Raw genomic sequence first — 20,000 nt, forward strand, 5'->3', positions numbered from 1 at the left:
ACTTCAAATTATTTTCATTTATTATTAATTCAAAATTTTGGGATGTATACATGTTAATTTATGTACATACTGTATATATTTGTTTATCTGTATGTGCTTTCACATTGCATGTCATATTCTTGAAGTACTGCATTTGATGTCATCCGTTTTAAATATTGGCAATACAGTGGCACTCCAATGACTCAATGTAACGTTGCTTGAGTGTGCGTGCAGGTCTCTGCTCTTCTCCATTACGCTCCCAATAGTCCAATGCGTAATCAAATCCTACAAACTGGGAACAAAATAATTCACACCACTTATTTTTAAGGGACATGTCAAAAATGTGTCATAACCTGTGTCTGTTGCTCTGTCAGTCGTCTGAGCTTTTTCTATGCATAACTGTGATTTTCTACTGTGTGCCTGTTCTTGAACGCACCTTGAGTCCACTGCAGGAATGATTGCTGCTTTTTCTTCTGCTTCTCCGCGAAAAACATTTGCTCTTGTTACAAATCGTTTCTAAAGTTAAAAAACACGTGTGTTCTTCATGTGTTTATTGAAAACATGCGTAGACAATACCAATGCTATCGCGTGGCTTCCACTTGCGTGCTCCCATGGAGCCTTAATTAGCGCGTCATACTTCTCAACGAGGAATGGACGGCCAGGAAGTGCTACACTTAATAAGCTTTAATAAGCTTAATTAGCGCTTCATGCTTCTTGAGGAGTGCACGTCCAGCGAGCGCTTCAGTGCGTGAAGCCATCTTCCTGCGCCCTCTCGCACACACGCCGAAAGAGGCATGCCGCTTACTTAAGGCGTTTTCCGCATATCGGTAGACAGGCGGTCATGCGTGTATGTGTACCTGCCTTTAAAACAGAGTTGGCAGGCTGTCTCGTATTTATTTATTTAAGTACCGGTACTTAGAAAAATTGATACCGAGCCGTTTTTGACGCCAAAACATCGAGGTACGGTACTGGTACCGGTATCCCATGCAACACTACCTGACACCAGAGAGACCACCCAGTTTGTGATCGTGACTGCCATTCACGCACTGGCCTGTTTAGCGATAGACGATGCTGTTCCAGTAGAGCCGACGTTTAGGATTCTCTTTCATGGTCATCATAGACCGACGAGTCGCAAAAAGCAACGATTACGTATTTCCGGCCACGAAATTCGTAAGTGTGAAAAAGGTCTATGGTAGTAGGTTTGATGAACAGCCAACACAGCTGACTTGGCAAGAGGCAGGGTAATAATCATTATCATTATTAACAATAACAGTAATTAGAACAAAAATGTTTCTACTTTACGGAGAATGTCAGTATTACTAAAAATGTTATCTTAGATGAATAAACAGTATGTGTTTACTCTGGTTGACAGGCCATGGACTGAAGTTTAAGACCAAGGCAGATGCAAGTAAAGCTCAAGAGGACAAGAGAGATACAGAAATTGAGATAGAGAAAATTTGCAGCCCTCCACAGTCTGTTCAACATCAACCCACAATACTGCAGAAGTACAAGGCGTAGCCTTCATCATGGACTGGACCACTACCATGTTTTCCTTCATAAACCTTGTAAATATGCTTTTTAAACCTTGTAAATATGCTATTTTTGCTGCTTAAACTACCTGTATTTTCTCTGATAAACAGAAATTGCAGACAGTGCCAATATTCTAAATAGAACTTCAAAGCTAATGAATATACAGTAGTTCATGGTGTTCAAACAGTATTATTGGGTCACTAGTATTTTGGCTAACTTATGATGAAAAATTAAGTCATATCTAATCACTGCTTGAGTATCATTAAACCTGGCTGTGACGAGAGAAGTTGCATTTGTTCAAGTAAAATGTACATGTACGAGGGTAGCCATGATAGAATTTTTGAGAATAAACATGTAGCAAAATACTACAGTAACCAATGTGAATGCACAGGTGTGAAGATTGACCTTTGACCAAGCCACCTAAGTCATGCCATTATTGTCAACAATCAGTATAATAATGCTGTATGTAGATAAGGTCAATGCTGTACGAGCAACTTCAAGATAGTCTTATAGTATGTGCCATGGACAAGTACGGTTCTTCTGCATGAACATCCAACAAGTTAATCAATAGCGGCAGTACAATCAAGGCAGTGAATCTTTGGCATATTTTACATGGCTTTACTTGTTGGAGTGTGGATACAAGGGGAAGTCCATTGGAGCCAGACTGGTAGGCATCTGGGACGCTAGGCGTGAGATGCTTGGCTGGACTAATCAGGAGGTCAGCCCGGACACCAAACACAAAAGATGTTACTGGGCTATTCAGGTGCACAACCATTATGTCGGGCCATGTCAGGCATGGGGTTTAGGCCTGGTACACACATAAAGGCAGTTGGGTTTTTTTGTCGGAATTTTGCCCCTTTCCGACCAAGGATGTCAAATGGCAGATTCTTGTGTGAGATTAGCCTTCTGTGTGAAGTTTGTTCAAAGGAAGCCCGACTGTAATAACAAGTTTGCTCCATATGATTTATTTGATTGTTACTGACATATCTATGAGATTCTTCCACCCATCCATCCATTTTCTCATTTTTCAAAAATAATTTCCAGTTTAATACATTTTGTAGGAATTGTATTTGTACGTATGCCGTTTCTGCGTATTAACGTCGAATGGCCACTCACTCTCTACCAAGCAATGCGAAACGAATATAAAGAAAGCGAGGTAAGTCTTCTAACGTCCTAAAGAAACAACATGCGATAGGGAGAGCTCTCCAAGGTCCAGTAGTGACTGGAGAGGTGCATCCCAAAATCTCGGGCAACATAGATTTATTGTAGCCAAACTGAGTGAATAACAGAAAGTGCTGGACCAAGCAAGGATACAAAAAGGAAAACACAAGGCGCTTAACAAAAGGCAAAGGAAGAAGAAGGAAACAGAACACCGCAAATAACTGCTCCGGGACTATAAACAAAAACGCGAGTAGAGAACCACAGTAATCAAACAAACAAACACAAAACAGCGTACCAAACTACGCAAGCTATCTATAGTCAAAAGGCAAAACACAAAACGACTTGGCAAAACGATGTAGTAAAACTTACATAGTGACTAGGACGAGAATTTTAGCAAAGCTATGACGAAAGATCTAGAAAAGAACATGCTTGAGCAAGTTGGAATAATCCGATGTCGTCTAGTTGGCGTCTGGGTCCATATGAAGTCTTAATTGACGTTGCGCCGCAAGTGCGGCGCTGGAGGGAAGGAAGGAAGGAAAAGAGAGAGCAGCACTGAGAGCCCTGCACCAAGACAGAGGGTGACTCTCCCGATCGCATGTTGTTTCTTTAGGAACGCTACGAGGCTTACCTCACTTTCTTTACACTCGTTTCGCATTGCTTGGTAGAGAGCTCGCGAGTGAAAGCCAGTTCAATGTTGATCCTTGACTGGCTTTTTGTAGCCTCCTTTTTTTGGAGACAAAACTCAGACAAAACTTTTGAGTTGTTTTGCAGCTTCTGGCATGAGGGCAGCAATAACGCGACATTCAAACGTCCCAAACAAAAAACAAAACTTATTTCACATTGTCATTATGGGGTGCTGTGTGTAGAATTTTAGCTCCCCCCCCAAAAAATCATTCAGTTTTGAAAAGAGGCTGTAACATAAAATGTGGAGAAAGTGGAGCACTGTGAGTACTTTCCGGATCTACTGTATACAGTATATAACACTAGAAAAATATTTGCCTCTTGCCTAAAAAATATTTACTTACAACGTGAGAGCAGAGGTCACCTTCAACCTACTTATAGGTGCTGCTGTTGAAGGATAATAGTCAATTTAGTAAAGACCAAATGTAACAGCTAAAATACAAGATTAATAACAATGACTCATTCTGTGTTAATACAGATTGAAGCAATTACCCATTTGTACTGGGGCTGTAGTTACGTACTTGTTTTTTGGACTGGATTTGATAAATTCCAAATTTGATCCCTCAATGAAAAAAATTAATGCACAAAGAGTTCGACAGGATATGCTACCAACCTTCTATTGATTTTGACTAAATTGCATGTGATGTTTTATTTGAAAAATTTATTTTGAAAACATTTGGGTTTTTCTATCAATTTTAAAGGGATACTTGACTTGATTTTTTAGCAGTAAAAAGTTAGTATTTTGTCCAGAATGAATTTGATAACTATAACCCAAAATTGTCCATAGGCGTGTTTGTGAGTGTGGATGGTTGTTAGTCTCTGTGTGCACTGCAATTGGCTGGCAACCAGTTAAGGGTGTACCCCGCCTACTGCCCGAAGCCAGTTGGGATAGGCTCCAGTGACCCCCGCAACCCTTGTGAGGATAAGCAGTTAAGAAAATGGATGGATGGATGAATTTGATAACTACATTATTTTTTGTATACAATTAATACCTTTAAAAACTAATTTTTCCACTTGCTGTCAACTGAAGATGACATCACCTGTGCTGAGGAAGTAGACAACGACCAATCATGGCTCATGGTTTTCTGGGTTTGGTCAGCAAACTGACCCATGATAGGTTGTTACCTGCTTCCTCAGCACAGGTGATGTCATCTTTAGCAGACAGCAAGTGGAAACATTTGTTTTTAAATGTATTAATTATACATGAAAAATAATGTCATTATCAAATTCATTCTGAACAAAATATAATTTTTTTACTGCTGAAAATGGCTCAACGACTAAAGTATCCCTTTCCTGTACCTTTCCCCTCCTTCATTTTTATTTTATTGTACTATGGCTTCTCATTGCAGTGTTCTGTATTATTCTTGTGTGTTTTATGTTTATATTTCAATAAAGTTAAATAACATGTGAATGTGTGAACGACCCTCATACACTTTGTAGACAGGCGCTTTATGAAATTAAATCTATTTATAGTTAAAGAACAGATACTGGAATTTTGTTTATGGGCAATGTGCCACATCCAACATGGCGATGACGATGGCGTACTGCAGCAATGGGAAAGCCTGCTCAATCAGGTGTCTAACGCATGTATGTCCAGTGGGTCACATGATAATTTAGTTTTCAGCGAGTTGTTGAACGTGACACTACGTATGTTCATCGTTTATCCGGACCGTAATTTAGAAATGGAGAGGCCTCTCAGCACAGATCCCGTTCAGCACTTACACACGAATGGTCAGTCAAAAAACGCCGCCAAACTGCAGTAATGCACTTTACACACACTTGCACAGTTTCACAATGCTCTATCGCTTATTTACAGATCGTTTTAAACAATGGCGCAACTGGAGCGGATTTTGGTAAGTATCGGTTGGTCACGATCCGAGATTGTTCTCGTTCTGCTGTTAAATTGAATCGAGCCAACAACATTACATTAAAATTACTACACAAACCCTGTGTGCTAAAATATAGATGTATAGTCAGTTCCCACGATGGACTATTGTGGTGTAATCCATAACACACACACACACACACACTTTTGTGCACAAGGAATATACCTTCTATATATAATATAATATACCTTACTGAAAATTCCGAGATGAAGTCAAGATGGCCGTCAATTTGGTGAACGAAATTTATCATTGAAAAGCGTTGGATTTTGGATTGTTGTAATTTGATTTCAAAATGTGATGAGATGTCTTTGTATGATAGTCACAGGAAAAAGCATTACAATCTGCCGTTTGTTTTCACCGTATAAGGGAAGCATTTGCATTGTGTTGCATTGGGGAAATATCAGAAAGTTCGGAAATGTCAATAGATGTTTTTAAATAATAATAAGAAATAATAACAGCCTATTAGGGCAACATGGCTGCAAGACTTGTAGCATATAAGTAACTTACAGTTATGGTTTGTACTAAATAATAGCTAATAATAGCTTCATGCCTGCTGATTTAGTACAAGCTACTAGACTAGATTTTTCAATACAATTAACCTTAAGGAGCAAATCAATATTAAAATGGGATCTTTAAAAGGTGCTAAACTCTAGTTAACAGGACTCTCTCTGGCCTTGACTCTGAGTCTGACCTTTCATATTCATGCATCTTTGATTTCCTCCAAGAGAGCAGAGGGGTGTTTCCTTTGTCTGCTTGCTGTAGGTCCTTTTCTTTTCCCCTTTCCAGCCTCTCCTTTCTAGGCATTATGCTACAATTAATTAATAAATAGACCAATTGTAGCCAAACAGACCAAGGGCATGAGAATGAACAAGACTGACTGTTGTCATTACAAGAAAGCAAAAGGGTATTTTTCACAGGCAATTGACAATTCCAAACATCCGGGCATTTCTGATATTTCCACAATGCAACTCAATGCAAATGCTTCAATCACCAATGACGTAGTGGATTGTTTTTGCCTGTGACTACTAGCATAATACAAACCAGACCCAAACAACAGTTCATCACATTTTGAAGTCAAAATAATCCCCACAAATCAAATTACAATGATCCAAAGTCCAATGCTTTTCAATGCACGGATCACAGAGAGCTTCCTTTTACCGTCATTAGTCTTATTATGTAGTGTTTATCACGTTATCTATTATTGAATTAGCATATAGCATTTTTTCTTTTTCTTTTTATTTTTTTGCTGCACTCACTCAAACACGCACACATACAAACACCCAGGCGGGGAAGCAAACCCACGCCAACCTGCATCGTAAGCAAGTGACGGTTCCACTTCCACCACCTGGGGCCCTATAGCATATTAAACTAGGTGGCTAATATAGGCTAATTTATGCTGAGTTGTTTGTGCTGTATGAGACATGCTACTTCACAACAAAATTATTATAGGTAGGGAATAGAAGGCAAAAAATACAATTTCACTGTATTCATAACAAAGTTACCTGGCTGGCTGGGGAAAGAGATGTGTGTGTGTGTGTCTGTCCCACATCGCGACCGTGGGCAATTGGCGTTCACATGATTAAGGAAGCGATTGCGCAGAGGACGCATATTGTTGTTTTTTTCACACTTTATTAATCTTTTCTAAAAGATTGTCAACGTTGACCTGTCCTCAGTAAATTGTTTATTTAAAACAAAAACAAAAAACTAACGTTCCAAAGAGCACTTTTTTTAAGAGAGGGCAGAGGGGCAAGGGTGTGAGCACCACTAGGTGTCTACCTGTGCATGCCAGTGCTTAACATACACACACAAACAGTATAGCATAATATTCAAGGTAATGAAAAAAAAATGAAACTTCAGGGTTTTTAAATTGAGAGTAATCATATGAAGTATTTCCTTGATTGATAATATTGGTAGAAAGATCTATCAGATGGATAATGATAGATAAATAGATAGATGGATACTTTATTCAGTCCTAGAGAAATTAAATGTGTTATTTACCCTTATTCTCTTTCTTTACCTTTTTAGGCTCATCGGATTGTGCAACAACTTCGCATATGTGGTTATGCTCAGTGCTGCTCAAGACATCCTTACAAAACAACAGTCTGAAAACACCACCACATTTGTACGTCAGTGTTTTTATTAAGTAGTAGTCCCACATGAAAGCAGACTGATTATCTTTTGTGTTTAGGCAAAATACGACATTTTGCAAACATTTGCTTTTACTGGAAATTGGAAAGGAATGATCAACATTTTTGCCCATTTTCCGAAATGTTACGGCCCGAACCAGTAACTGAATTGTATTCATATGGAACAAATTGTCGTCCGTTTAATTTTTTTTTACAAAAGTAATCCAGGGTTTAAAACGCTGCGAGAAAGCCTGTAACCATTGTTTGCAATCATAGCATGAATAACCTGTAAATAATTGACATGTAGTTAAACCTGAAGTATCCTTAGAAGTGTATGTCAGCTGGGTTCCCACACGTCCTTAAACGGCATTAAATCCATAAATACAAAAAGGCCTTAACGGGGTACCGCAAAATATACGTCACCACACTTAATTAATATTCTTGAGTTTGGTGAGGGGATCAAACTCGGCTGGCCAGTCATGCTAGACACATGTTAACAGTCTACTGGCAAGATGTCTACTGCGCTAAATCTACCAATTCTGTCCGAGAATGATATCCCTGGTGCCAAATTCACTGGTATAGACGCCGAAGAACATGCAAATGTTCAATTAAGGAGATGGCTTGAGTGTTCGATGGCTGAAAAAAACGTGAAAAGAGCCAACCTGATCCAAAGGTAAAGTTTTTAAGTTTTATTCTACCCCTCAAAACATCATCCTACACAACTGACGCTGACATTCACCAGTTTCAACAAGCTATCCTTCCTTTACCACCATATGCCCTGTCTGTCATATCTGGTTGTCTTACGTCTTTGATAGTTGTTGGGTAAATTTTTATTGCTTTTTTGTCTGTGTAGCGATCGCAATTCTACTCGGAAATTCTTGGGCGCAACCAACAAAACTTTTTTCAAAACAATTATTTCAATTATTAAATCCTTCCTGCTTATAAATCCTTAATTCCTTAATTCAGAAAAGGCCCTTACAGAAAAATGTTCATATATGTCACAGCTGCACGAAAGGCACAAAAATAAAAAATCAGGTGGAAAGCAAGACGGGTCCGAACAACAGTGGCAACGCCATTTTAGCATTTTTCCTCAGCATTCATTATTGTCATTGTCGGGTAGTGCCAAACGCCTAAAAATAAAATAAAGACAGTCGCTTACCTCTTTGGGATGCTGGTGGCCGGCAAGAGGAGGATTGTCATCGTAGGAGCATGCGTGCATGGCCCCCAACAAAATGTACATATGAAGGTGAAAGGCTCACTTTGCTGGCGTTAAACTGCTCTTTTGAACGGCCGCACAAGTTGATCCCCATTCACATTTATACCTCTGAAGTTTTGGATTCGGGAAACGAATAAAGAATACATCCTTCATATGTGGACGGTTGTAGTGTCTGCAAGTTCCATAACAGCTGTGTTTACTCTGCATGGTTTTTTTCCGGAGATAAACGAGAACAAAACAAGCACTACTAGTATAGGTTGTCAACGAGCCGGCTTCATTTTTGACCTCCTTCCAGTTTAAGCTGCTGAAGTCACGTGACCTTGCGGTCTAAAAAGAGCATTCATGCGGTACCCCATTGACATTAAAATGTCTTAAATCAATCTATCACGTGTGTAAAAAAGTCAACACATGAAAAGTATGATTTATGATTGTAAGTAGTCTAAATTTTCAAAATAAATGAACATAAAAAAAACAAAAACAGAATGACTCTTAGAGTAACGTCAATCACGTCAATACACAATCAAACAACAGCTGAACCAACAAAACAGTGATGTGGTTTTAGTTTGGACTCTTCAGAGCAGATACACGTCATGTCTGTACTATAACAATTTTGGACAACATGTGAAGTTGATCTTGAATAAAGTCTTAAGAAATCTTGAATGTAACTTGATGTAGGAACCCTGGTCAAACTAGTATCCCATCGCTTTAATCATTGCACATGAGTAGGCAAGGGCCAATTATTGGTTTGATGGTTTACCATTATTTAAAAAAGTCTAGGTTTTAACAGCCACTAATACTTGCTGTCACTAATACAGTGTTTCTCAAACGTGGCCGTTGGGGAACACTATCCAGCCTGTTTTCAATGTCTCCCTGTTCCACACGCGGGTGATTCCAATGACAGCTCATTAGCAAGCTCTGGAGAAACCTGATAACGATCCTCACCTGCATGTGGAATAGGGAGACATGGAAAACAGGCTGGATAGAATGCCCGAAGGACCAGGGTTGAGAAACACTGCACTAATGAGCTCTTAATTTTTGAGGGAACATCTAAGCATGGCATAATATGATTTGATGAGTTGAGTGAACGAGCTGCTTCTTAGACACAAATTGCCTCGAGTTAACTTTTATTTTTCTAGGATAGCATCATCATCAGTTTCCCATCCATCAACACAGTATTTACTTCTTTTGTCGGCTTTTGCCTTCAGGGGTCGCCACAGCGAATCAGTTGCCTCCATCTAACCCTATCCTCTGCATCCTCTGCTCTCACACCAACTACCTTCATGTCCTCTTTAAATACATCTATAAACCTCCTCTTAGGTCTTCCTCGAGACCTCCTGCCTGGCATTTGGAAACTCAGCATCCTTCTGCCAATATACTCACTATCTCTCCTCTGGACATGTCCAAACCATCTCAGTCTGGCCTCTCTGACTTTATCTCCAAAGCCTCTAACATGTGCTGTCTCTCTGATGTACTCATTCCTGATTCTATCCATCCTGGTCACTCCCAAAGAGGACCTCAGCATCTTCATCTCTGCCACCTCCAGCTCTGCCTCCTGTCTTTTCCTCAGTGACACTGTCTCCAGACCAAACAACATCACTGGTCTCACCATAGTTTTATAACCCTTTCCTTTCATTTGAGCTGAAACTCTTCTATCACGCATCACGCGTGACACTTTTCTCCACCCGTTCCAGCCTGCCTGCACACACTTCAGCACTTCTTTTCGACACTCTCCATTGCTCTGGACTGTTGACCCTAAATACTTAAACTCCTCCACCTTCTTCGTCTCTTATCCCTGTAACCTCTCTCTTCCACTTGGGTCCCTCCCATTCACACACAGATACTCTTGCTACGACTAACCTTCATTCCCCTCCTTTTCAGGGCAAACCTCCACGCCTCTAGCTTCTCCTCCACCTGTTCACAATGTCATCTGAAAACATCATAGTCCATGGAGATTCCTGTCTAACCTCATCTGTCATCTTGTCCGTTACCAAAGCAAACAAGAAGGGGCTCAGAGCTGATCCCTGATGTAGTCCCACCTCCATTTTGAACTCTTCCGTCACACCTACAGCACACCTCACCACTGTCTTACAGTCCTCATACATGTCCTGCACCACTTGAACATACTTCTCTGCTACTCCAGACTTCTTTCTCTCTGGGCACCCTGTCGTAAGCTTTCTCCATATCTACAAAGACACAATGCAGCTCCTTCTGACCTTCTCTGTACTTCTCTATCAACATCCTCAAAGCAAATACTGCATCTTTGGTACTCTTTGTTTATTTTTTTTATTTTATTTTTTTTAATTTTTGGGCATGAAACCATACTCTGCTGCTCAGAAATGTTCACCTCTGCCCTCAGTCTAGCTTCAACTACTCTTTCCTGTGGCTCATTAGCTTTATTCCTCTGTAGTTGCCACAACTCTGCACGTCTCCCTTGTTCTTAAAAATTGGCACAGCACACTTCTCCTCCATTCCTCAGATAACTTCTCACTATCTAAGATCCTGTTGAACAACCCAGTCAGAAATTCTACTGTTACCTTTCCTAGACACGTCCATACCTCCACAAGGATATCATCAGGACCAAGTGCCTTTACATACTTCATCCTCTTCAATGCCCTTCTCACTTCATCCTTACTAATCTTTGCTACTCCCTGATCCACAACAGTCACCTCTTCTACTCTTCGTTCTCTCTCATTTTCCTCATTCATCAACTCTTCAAAAGTACTCTTTCCATCTTCCCATCACACTACTGGCATCTGTCAACACACTTCCATCCCTATCCTTTATTACCCTAACCTGTTGCACATCCTTTCCATCTTTGTCTCTTTGCCTTGCCAACCTGTATAGATCAGTCTCTCCCTCCTTACTATCCAACCTAGCTTACAAGTCATCGTAAGCCCCTTGTTTGGCCTTTGCCACTTCTACTTTCACCCTATGCTGCATTTCCCTGTACTCCTGTCTACTTTCTTCAGTCCTCTGTGTCCCACTTCTTCTTAGCTAACCTCTTTCTCAGGATCCACTTCTGCACCTCCTCATTCCACCACCAAGTCTCCTTATCTCCTTTCCTTCCAGATGACACGCCAAGGACTGTCCTACCTCTCTCCCTGATCACATTTGCTGTAATTGTCCAGTCATTTTGAAGCACCTCTTGACCATCCAGAGTCTCAACTCCTTCCTGAAAGTCATACAACACTTCCTTTTTCAGCTTCCACCATTTCGTCCTCTGCTTTATCTTCCTCACCACCAGAGTCATCCTACACACTGTTATCCTATGCTGTCACGCTACACTCTCACCTACCACTACTTTGCAGTCGCTGATCTCCTTCAGATTACGCCATCTACACAAGATGTAGTCTACCTGTGTACTCCTACCTCCACTCTTGTAGGCTATGTCCCTGCTTCTTCTGGAAGAAAGTATTCACGACAGCCATTTCCATTATTTTTGCAAAGTCAACCACCCTATGTCCTTCTGAGTTCCTCTCCTGGATACCATCACCTCCTCATCACCTCTGTTTCCTGCACCGTGTCCATTGAAGTCTGCACCAATGACAACTCTTAATTACTTCTTGGGATGTTCTGCATCATTTAATCAAGGTCCAACCAAAAGTTTTCCTTCTCCTCCAGCTCACATCCTACCTGTGGCGTATACCCACTAACAACATTCATCATCACACCTTTGATTCCTAGCTTCAGGCTCATCACTCTATCTGAAACTCTTTTTACCTCCAGGACGTTCCTAACAAACTCCTTCTTCACTATAACTCCTACTCCATTTCTCTTCCTATCTACACCATGATAGAATAACTTGAACCTTGCTTCTAAACTTCTAGCTTTTCTCCCTTTCTACCTTGTCTCCTGAACACACAATATGTCCACCTTTCTCCTCTGCATCATGTCAACCAGCTCTCTACCTTTTCCTGTCATCGTTCCAACATTCAAAGTCCCTACTCTGTCTTCAAGAAAGACTCCAAGAAAACTTTAAAAAATGGAGAGTTTATTTGAGCGCACGTACTCTCCAGCACATTCGCGCACCATGCACGAGCCTGACACATAGGTTGCAGCTACACTTAGTCCCAGAGGGTGGCAGTCACGAGTAAAAAAAATAAAAATAAAAAAAAAAGGAAAAAAAGTGACAAACTCCACAAGGCTTCTGAATAATATAAAACAAATTTGGTTAAGATATATCATCAACTGCCTTTGTAATAAATATATATTTTTAATTGTAAAGAGACTTTATGAAGACTATGTATATTTAAACGTTAAAAATGAGTGTGATGTACCGCCAAAAGCATATTTCTAGCCATAATATCCGCCAGCCAGAGGTTGAGATGAATTGTATTTGTTTACAGAGTAAACCAGTTGCTAGAGCACATGGAAGTAACATTTCTTGCCACTTTCTTCATATATTCCATGTGGGAACTTGTTAGCTACACCTCTTTACTACACAAAACAAAAACAAATGCATGCAACTTTCTTTTTTACTACTTGTCTGTGACCCACCCAAAATGGGTAAGTCACCCACTTCTGGGACCCACCACTTGAGAACCACTCATTTAGACTATTTTGGAAAGAGATTTGGAAAGAACACCCTTAAATTTGTATTTGTTTGTTTGTTTTTTACAGAACACTTCTGGAAATACATTGGCTATGGAATTGAAAGATGTGAACACTGGTAATAGAAGTCGCTATGATTGCAATTCTGTCTCAACAGCGGTAAGTGGAAAATATTTATCAACTTTAAATAAGCTCAACCATGATGAAATATCCAATTATATGTGTTATTATAGTTTTGTTTTGTTTGTAATATTTAAAAATAGCACGGTCTGAGCATGGTCTTTTTTTAGGGATGTAGCAATAACCAAATGTCACGATACGATATTATATGAACCTCATGATATCATAATTAGTGTGTGCACACGTGCGTGCGAGTGTGTGTGTGTGTGCAAGCCCAATTCCAATGAAGTTTAGTACGTTGTGTTAAATAAAAACAGAATACAATGATTTGCAAATCATGTTCAGCCTATATTTAATTGAATACACTACAAAAACAAGATATTTAATGTCCAAACTGATCAAATAATCATTAACTTAGAATTTTATGGCTGCAACACGTTCCAGAAAAAAGCTGGTCCAGTTGGCAGAAAAGAATGCTCATCAAACACCTGTTTGGAACATACCACAGGTGAACAGGCTAATTGGGAACAGATGAAATGAAATTCCGGGCTAAAGTACTCCGGCACGGTGCCGGATTTCGGGCGTAAAGAGCCATGACAAATCCAGCAAAGTAAACAAATACATGTGGTGAATATTTGGGGGGGGTTGTTGATATTTGTAGCTTTTTTTTGATACAGGGATATGCCTAACACATTATACCAATTGAGGGGTTTGGGGGAGGGGACAGTACACACTTTTAGGTAACAAACACGTCTTGTTTTGTTGACAGTTTATATTCCGAATGAAAACGCAATTGTTTCCGACCTATTAATACATGATCGTCTCATTAAAAGCACACATTTTATACCTAGATCCATAAGAAAAACCTTGCTCATTTCGCAGCATTAAAAGCATTAAATCGGCAAAAAAAATAATAATTTAAAGCCTGATTTACGTCCCTCAAAAACTACTCAACTCGGAATTTAATTTCATACAAAGCGCTGTACAAGGAGTAAAAATCAGTCATGGAATTAAGACAGGTAAAACAAAAATAACACCAACACCCCCCTCCGTGCGCATGAAGCAGACTTGGTCGACTGAGACCAAGGTTTTGGGATAGTATTTGATCATTTTGGATCAGAATTGACAAACTAGATGCTTCATTTATCATTCTGAAAACATTTCAAACATTACCACGATCATAAAGTTATTGAATCCGCTAAACTTACTAATTAGCTAAATTTATATGGCTACAGAAATTACACACATCATTAATTTGAGATAGACATACAGGTTGTGTACAAATATAAACAACAGGAGTTACTTGATGTCAGTCAAGTACATAGAGTCTGTCTATGTCCCGAATTATGTAGACTTCAGATTAATTAGGAGCGGCAGGATTCTTGAGGATAATCAACTGCTTATCAGACAGGATTTCAGGTCTGTCGGAGCTGTGGTATGCGTTTCCTGGGGGTTATAAAACAAAGTCCAGTCCCTGCTAGAGGGAAACTCAGAGTCCTTTTGAACAGAAAACACAGAGTTAAGACACGCACACACATTCCCCAGGGGGAAATGTTTAAAAAGGCACATAAAATGAAAACATTTTCGGTGACGGGCAATATTTGTTACAGAAGTGTTGCTTTTAATATTGTACCATGTCGATGACGATATTGTGGCAATTTCAATTTTGCAAATCACGATATTGCTGTTATTGTTACGTCCCTTATCAAGGGACATATTCTTCTATGTGCTTAAGTCAGAAAAGGTGTGCTATCCTGCACTTTTTTGGTTGCGTTTACACACCTTGATAAAATATATGCACTTTGTGTAGCGCAACCTTAAAATCAGGGCGTGACAGACGCTGGCAAATCTGTCAGTGCGCGCATTCTCCCATAGACTTAAGTGTCTTTTGTCTTATGTTCACCGGAAGCTACACTAAGGTCTAGCCGCTTATTGGCATTTTTTTTTTTACATTTTTTGTGTGCCTTTTTGCTATTGATTTTCTGAAAATTTTGGCCAATTTTGTGGACATTTTATGGTAATATGGGGGATTTCTTCTTTTGTTAAAGTTTAATTTTCAGCTTTAATTCTTTTTGGACATTTTATGGTCACTTTTTTAGGCATTTTAAAGTATTTTTAAAACACTTTTTCATCTACCTATCATCTCTCTTTTTCCGACAACTTATAAACATTTTATTTTCTGCCTTTTTCAAATTAAATTTTCTGACTTTTTGGGGAATTTTGTGTACATTAATTATATGGTAATTGTTTGCATTTTCTCTTCTTTTTGGACATTTGTTTCTGCCCATTTGTGATAAACTTGTTGACTCATGACCTTCAGCTTGGGAGACTGCTGATTTACTCCCTGATCCACGCATGTCCTGCTGTGTGTTAGTATATAACTAATGACAGCTGGAATCTTCCTAACTCCAAGAGACCAAAAACGTTGGAGATAAGCAAACAGTAGGAGGGGCATGGCTCAGGTGGTAGTGTGGCAGTGTCTCAAGCTGAAGATCGGGAGTTCGTTCCTCAACCCTTGAGTGACTTTTATTTCATTTATTTATTTAAATTCTTTATTTTATTCTCTTCCAAGTGTAAATATTACTCTAAAACTGAGTATTTGTTCCCACTCTAAATAGTCAAATTTACTCAAATTAAAGTCAAATTAAAATTTAAATTGAAAGTGTACGTTAAAATAATAATAATAATGAAAAAAATGATATGGTACTTTTTTGTAACACATTCAAAGCGCTTCACAATGGATACATTATTCATGCAGTTACACATTTGCACTATGAGGACAGTAAACAACCTTGTGTAGCCAATCCTCAAACACACGGCAAGCCAATGCAGCAATTTTAAAATTGGTGTAATATGCTCCTGCCTTCCAGTTTTAGTACGGACACGTGCTGCAGAATTTTGTAGTAATTGTAGACATGAAATGCTCTTATTAGGAAAACTAGAAAGCAAGGTATTACAGTAGTCACTTTGGTTAGTGATAAAAGCATGCATTAACGTCTCCATGTTGGGCAGAGAGAGAATAGGGCGGACTATGTTCTTCAAGTGATTAAAAAACAGTTTTTGTTATTTTTAATAAGTGGAACGTAGTAGTGTTATTCCAATACCGTTTTTTGGCCCCTGATACCGATTCCGATACCCAGCTTTGCAGTATCGGCCGATGCCGATACCATACCGATACCTAAGTTGTTGTTTTTCTCAACATGAAAAAATTGTCCTGCCATTGGTTCAGAGCATTCAAGGGCCAATAGGATATCTTAGCTTAGGCATGCGGTGAACATGTCACACATCAATGAATGTCGTGCAAGAGCAAGACACAAGATGCTGCATCCAAAATCCTATTTTAGCGTCAGAATTAATGGTATCAGCATGTTACTTGTTAGTACTCACCGATACCACTGTTTTAATGCAGTATCGGGGTCTCTGCCGATACCAGTATCGGTATCGGAACAACACTAAACAAAAGTGAGTTTAGAGTCCAAAATAACACCCAGGTTTTTGACCTGAGCTGAGGGTGTACTTTAGTTGAGAGTTTCTCTGTCTGGGCCTCAGGGCTGATTAAAACTTCAGTCTTGTCCTGGTTAAGATGGAGAAAGTTCTCTGCCCTCCAGAATTTGAAATCTGGGATACAGTTAAAATGAGCATCCATTGGGTTGGCATAATCAAGAGACACAGAGATGTGTGCGTGTCATCAGCACAGCTGTGGCAAATCACTCCATGCCTCGTCTCGTAATCTTTCCATTATGAGCATGGTATTTTGATTAAATTGCTTGTATTGAATTTTATTAAAAAGTGAGTGCAAAAACACACGCTCCTTCAAAAATACCCTGTGGATAATAAACCGTGCACACCGGTGGTAATTTAGGGATCCATGACACATGTTAATTTCACAATCCAAGTGTAACATATTTTCCAAACTGATCTCTATGGAATTCATATCTCATGAAAATTCCACAATCTGTAATTTAGGGATCACCCTCAGACTTCACCAAATTACTCTTTGGTAGTTGCGCGCAGATTTCGCATGGTCAGAACAACCTAGTTAGGAGAATTGCCGCGCCTTGGAGTGCACAAGAAAGACGCGTAAGGAATTGACATGCACGAAGGAGAATGAGGAGAATATACCCCGAAGTTCGCAGGCAATTTCAATGAATGAATGCTGTAGTACTGGAGAAAGAGTTATAAAAAAAATATTTTAAAAAATGTGTTTGGTTTTCGTCCCAGCCGTGGAACAGTGGACCAGGTCTACACCCTCGGCAGGGTCCTTGAAGGTGCATGGGAGTTCGCGCAACCAGTCTACATGTGTTGTAGATTTGGAGAAGGCATTTGACCGTGTCCCTCGAGGAGCCCTGTAGGAGGTGCTTCGGGAGTACGGGGTACCAAGCCCCTTGATACGGGCTGTTTGGTCCCTGTACGACCAGTGTCAGAGTTTGGCCCGCATTGCCAGCAGCAAGTCGGATTTGTTTCCAGTGAGGGTTTTTACTCCGCCAGGGCTGCCCTTTATCACCGATTCTGTTCATAACTTTTATGAACAGAATTTCTAAGCACAGAAGTGGCGTTGAGGGGGTCCGGTTTGGTGGCCTCAACATTGCATCTCTGCTTTTTGCAGATGATGTGGTGCTGCTGGCTTCTTCAAGCCGTGATCTACAACTCTCACTGGAGCGGTTTGCGGCCGAGTGTGAAGCGGTTGGGATGAAGATCAGCACCTCCAAATCCGAGACCATAGTCCTCAGTCGGAAAAGGGTGGAGTGCTTTCTCCGGGTCGGGGATGAGATCCTGCACCAAGTGGAAGAGTTCAAGTATCTTGGGGTCTTGTTCACGAGTGAGGGTAGGTTGGAGCGGGAGATCGACAGGCAGATCGGTGCAACGTCTGCAGTGATGCGGACTCTGTATCGGTCCGATGTGGTGAAGAAGGAGTTGAGTTGAAAGGCAAAGCTCTCGATTTACCAGTCGATCTATGGTCCTACCCTCACCTAGGGTCACGAGCTGTGGGTCGTGACCGAAAGAACATGATCCCGGATACAAGCGGCCAAAATTATTTTCCTCCGCAGGGTGCTCGGGCTTTCCCATAGAGATAGGTGAGAAGCTCGGTCATCCGGGAGGGACTCAGTCAAGCCTCTGCTCTTCCGCGTTGAGAGGAGCCAGTTGAGGTGGCTCGGGCATCTGGTTCGGATGCCTCCTGGATGCCTCCCTGGAGAGTTGTTCCGGGCATGTCCCACCGGCGGGGGGCCCCGGGGACGACCCATGACACGCTGGAGAGACTATGTCTCTCGGCTGACCTGGGAACGCCTTGGGATCCCGCTAGAGGAGCGGGTTGATGTAGCTGGGGAGAGGGAAGACTGGGCTTCCCTGCTAAAAGCTGCTGCCCTCGTGACCCGACCTTGGACAAGCGGCAGAAGATAAATGGATGGATGGATTTTGGATAACATACCAGGTGTTGTTTAACAAATCAATCTAGGACACAGTTGATCAATCAATCCCCAAAGTATTTAGTGTTGAGAATAACAATAATAATGATATTTACATATTTTATATATAATGATATACAGTAACTACACAAAATATAAAAAATAAATAATCCACAGAATTTTTTTATGCAATTGTGCTGGACTTCAAGTGAATGCCACAGTGCAGCATATTGTATGTATGCCATGTTTTTCAATCGACAATGCTCAATTTAATTTGTATTCTTATTTATTTAATTATTTTAGTTCCCTTAACACTGTGGACTACGGTAAGTTAAGTAATGGTATTTTTGAAAATCTCTACCACAAGGAAATTTGAAATAATTATATATTAATTTGTGCATATTAGATCAAATTCACCATGGTTTACATTTATGGTGCACACCCCAATTTGTAAAACACATTGAACTGAAATTGTCTGAAAAAGTCAAGGTAATCATGCTAATGGCCATTCTGTTTCTTTTTTCCTTTTTTTCTCCAAGGCCGTGCTATTAGCTGACATACTCCCAACCCTAATCATTAAGCTGTCTGCTCCGCTTGTTATCCACAAAATGCCTTATGGGTAATGGAATTTTTTTTTAACCTGTAATGGATGATTTAGTGATAAATCAAAAATGTGTAAATGTATACAAATCAGATAAAATGCAGAGTATTTGGACAAAGACAGAAATTTAAAGATTTTATTTATATCCCACCATGATGGATTTAAAATAAAACATAATTTTTTTGTCTGTATTTTGCTTTTGATTTAGTCAACGAGTGAGCTAACGCTAACTGTCCCACTTTGAGCAAAGTGCTTGAAAGAAGGCAATATGAATTGATTTAAAAATGAAAATCCCGGCAGGATGACTAGGCTCTAAAAAGTGCACTGGAGTTTGTTTATATGCAAACTTTGTATAGTAGCTACATATATTGTAATCTTCGATAAACAGAATATGGACGCAAAAACAAGTGTTGCATTGTTGTTTTTAAAAGCCCAAATTCCAAAGAAGTTGGGACGTTGTGTTAAACATAAATAAAAACAAAATACAATAATTTGCAAATCACATTCAAACTATATTTAATTGAAGACACTACAAAGACAAGATATTTAATGTTGAAACTGATAAACTATTGTTTTAACAAATAATCATTAACTTGGATTTTTTGGGGGCTGCAACACATTCCAAAAAAAAGCTTGGACAGGTGGCAAAAAAGACTGCAAAAGTTGAGAAATGCTTGTCAAACACTTGTTTGGAACATCCCACAGGTGAACATGGCTAATTGGGAACAGGTGGGTGCCATGACT

General features: G+C 39.9%; 1 protein-coding gene and 1 long non-coding RNA gene across 3 annotated transcripts in view; both read left to right on the forward strand.

Moving 5' to 3' along the window:
- The window catches only part of LOC147184715 (uncharacterized), a 7,030-nt gene extending 2,268 nt beyond the window's left edge, over positions 1–4,762 (forward strand). Inside the window, exon 2 of the long non-coding RNA XR_015094340.1 lies at positions 1,352–4,762. This is a non-coding gene — a long non-coding RNA (uncharacterized LOC147184715). The remainder of the gene's footprint in view (positions 1–1,351) is intronic.
- Positions 4,763–4,924: 162 nt separating this feature from the next.
- Positions 4,925–20,000, forward strand: part of cln3 (CLN3 lysosomal/endosomal transmembrane protein, battenin) — a 46,114-nt gene continuing 31,038 nt past the window's right edge. The window contains exons 1-5 of one of the 2 annotated variants that reach the window (XM_086070913.1): positions 4,925–5,082; positions 5,168–5,204; positions 7,263–7,359; positions 13,200–13,289; positions 19,195–19,274. In XM_086070913.1, the coding sequence (XP_085927039.1) occupies positions 4,941–5,082; positions 5,168–5,204; positions 7,263–7,359; positions 13,200–13,289; positions 19,195–19,274 (446 nt within the window). In that variant the 5' untranslated portion in view covers positions 4,925–4,940. The remainder of the gene's footprint in view (positions 5,083–5,167; positions 5,205–7,262; positions 7,360–13,199; positions 13,290–19,194; positions 19,275–20,000) is intronic. The other variant, XM_086070903.1, reaches the window with a different exon arrangement.

This window comes from Leptonotus elevatus, chromosome 1 (genome assembly GCF_054856555.1).
Source record: "Leptonotus elevatus isolate MCC_2025b chromosome 1, RoL_Lele_1.0, whole genome shotgun sequence".
Classification (NCBI taxonomy): domain Eukaryota; kingdom Metazoa; phylum Chordata; class Actinopteri; order Syngnathiformes; family Syngnathidae; genus Leptonotus; species Leptonotus elevatus.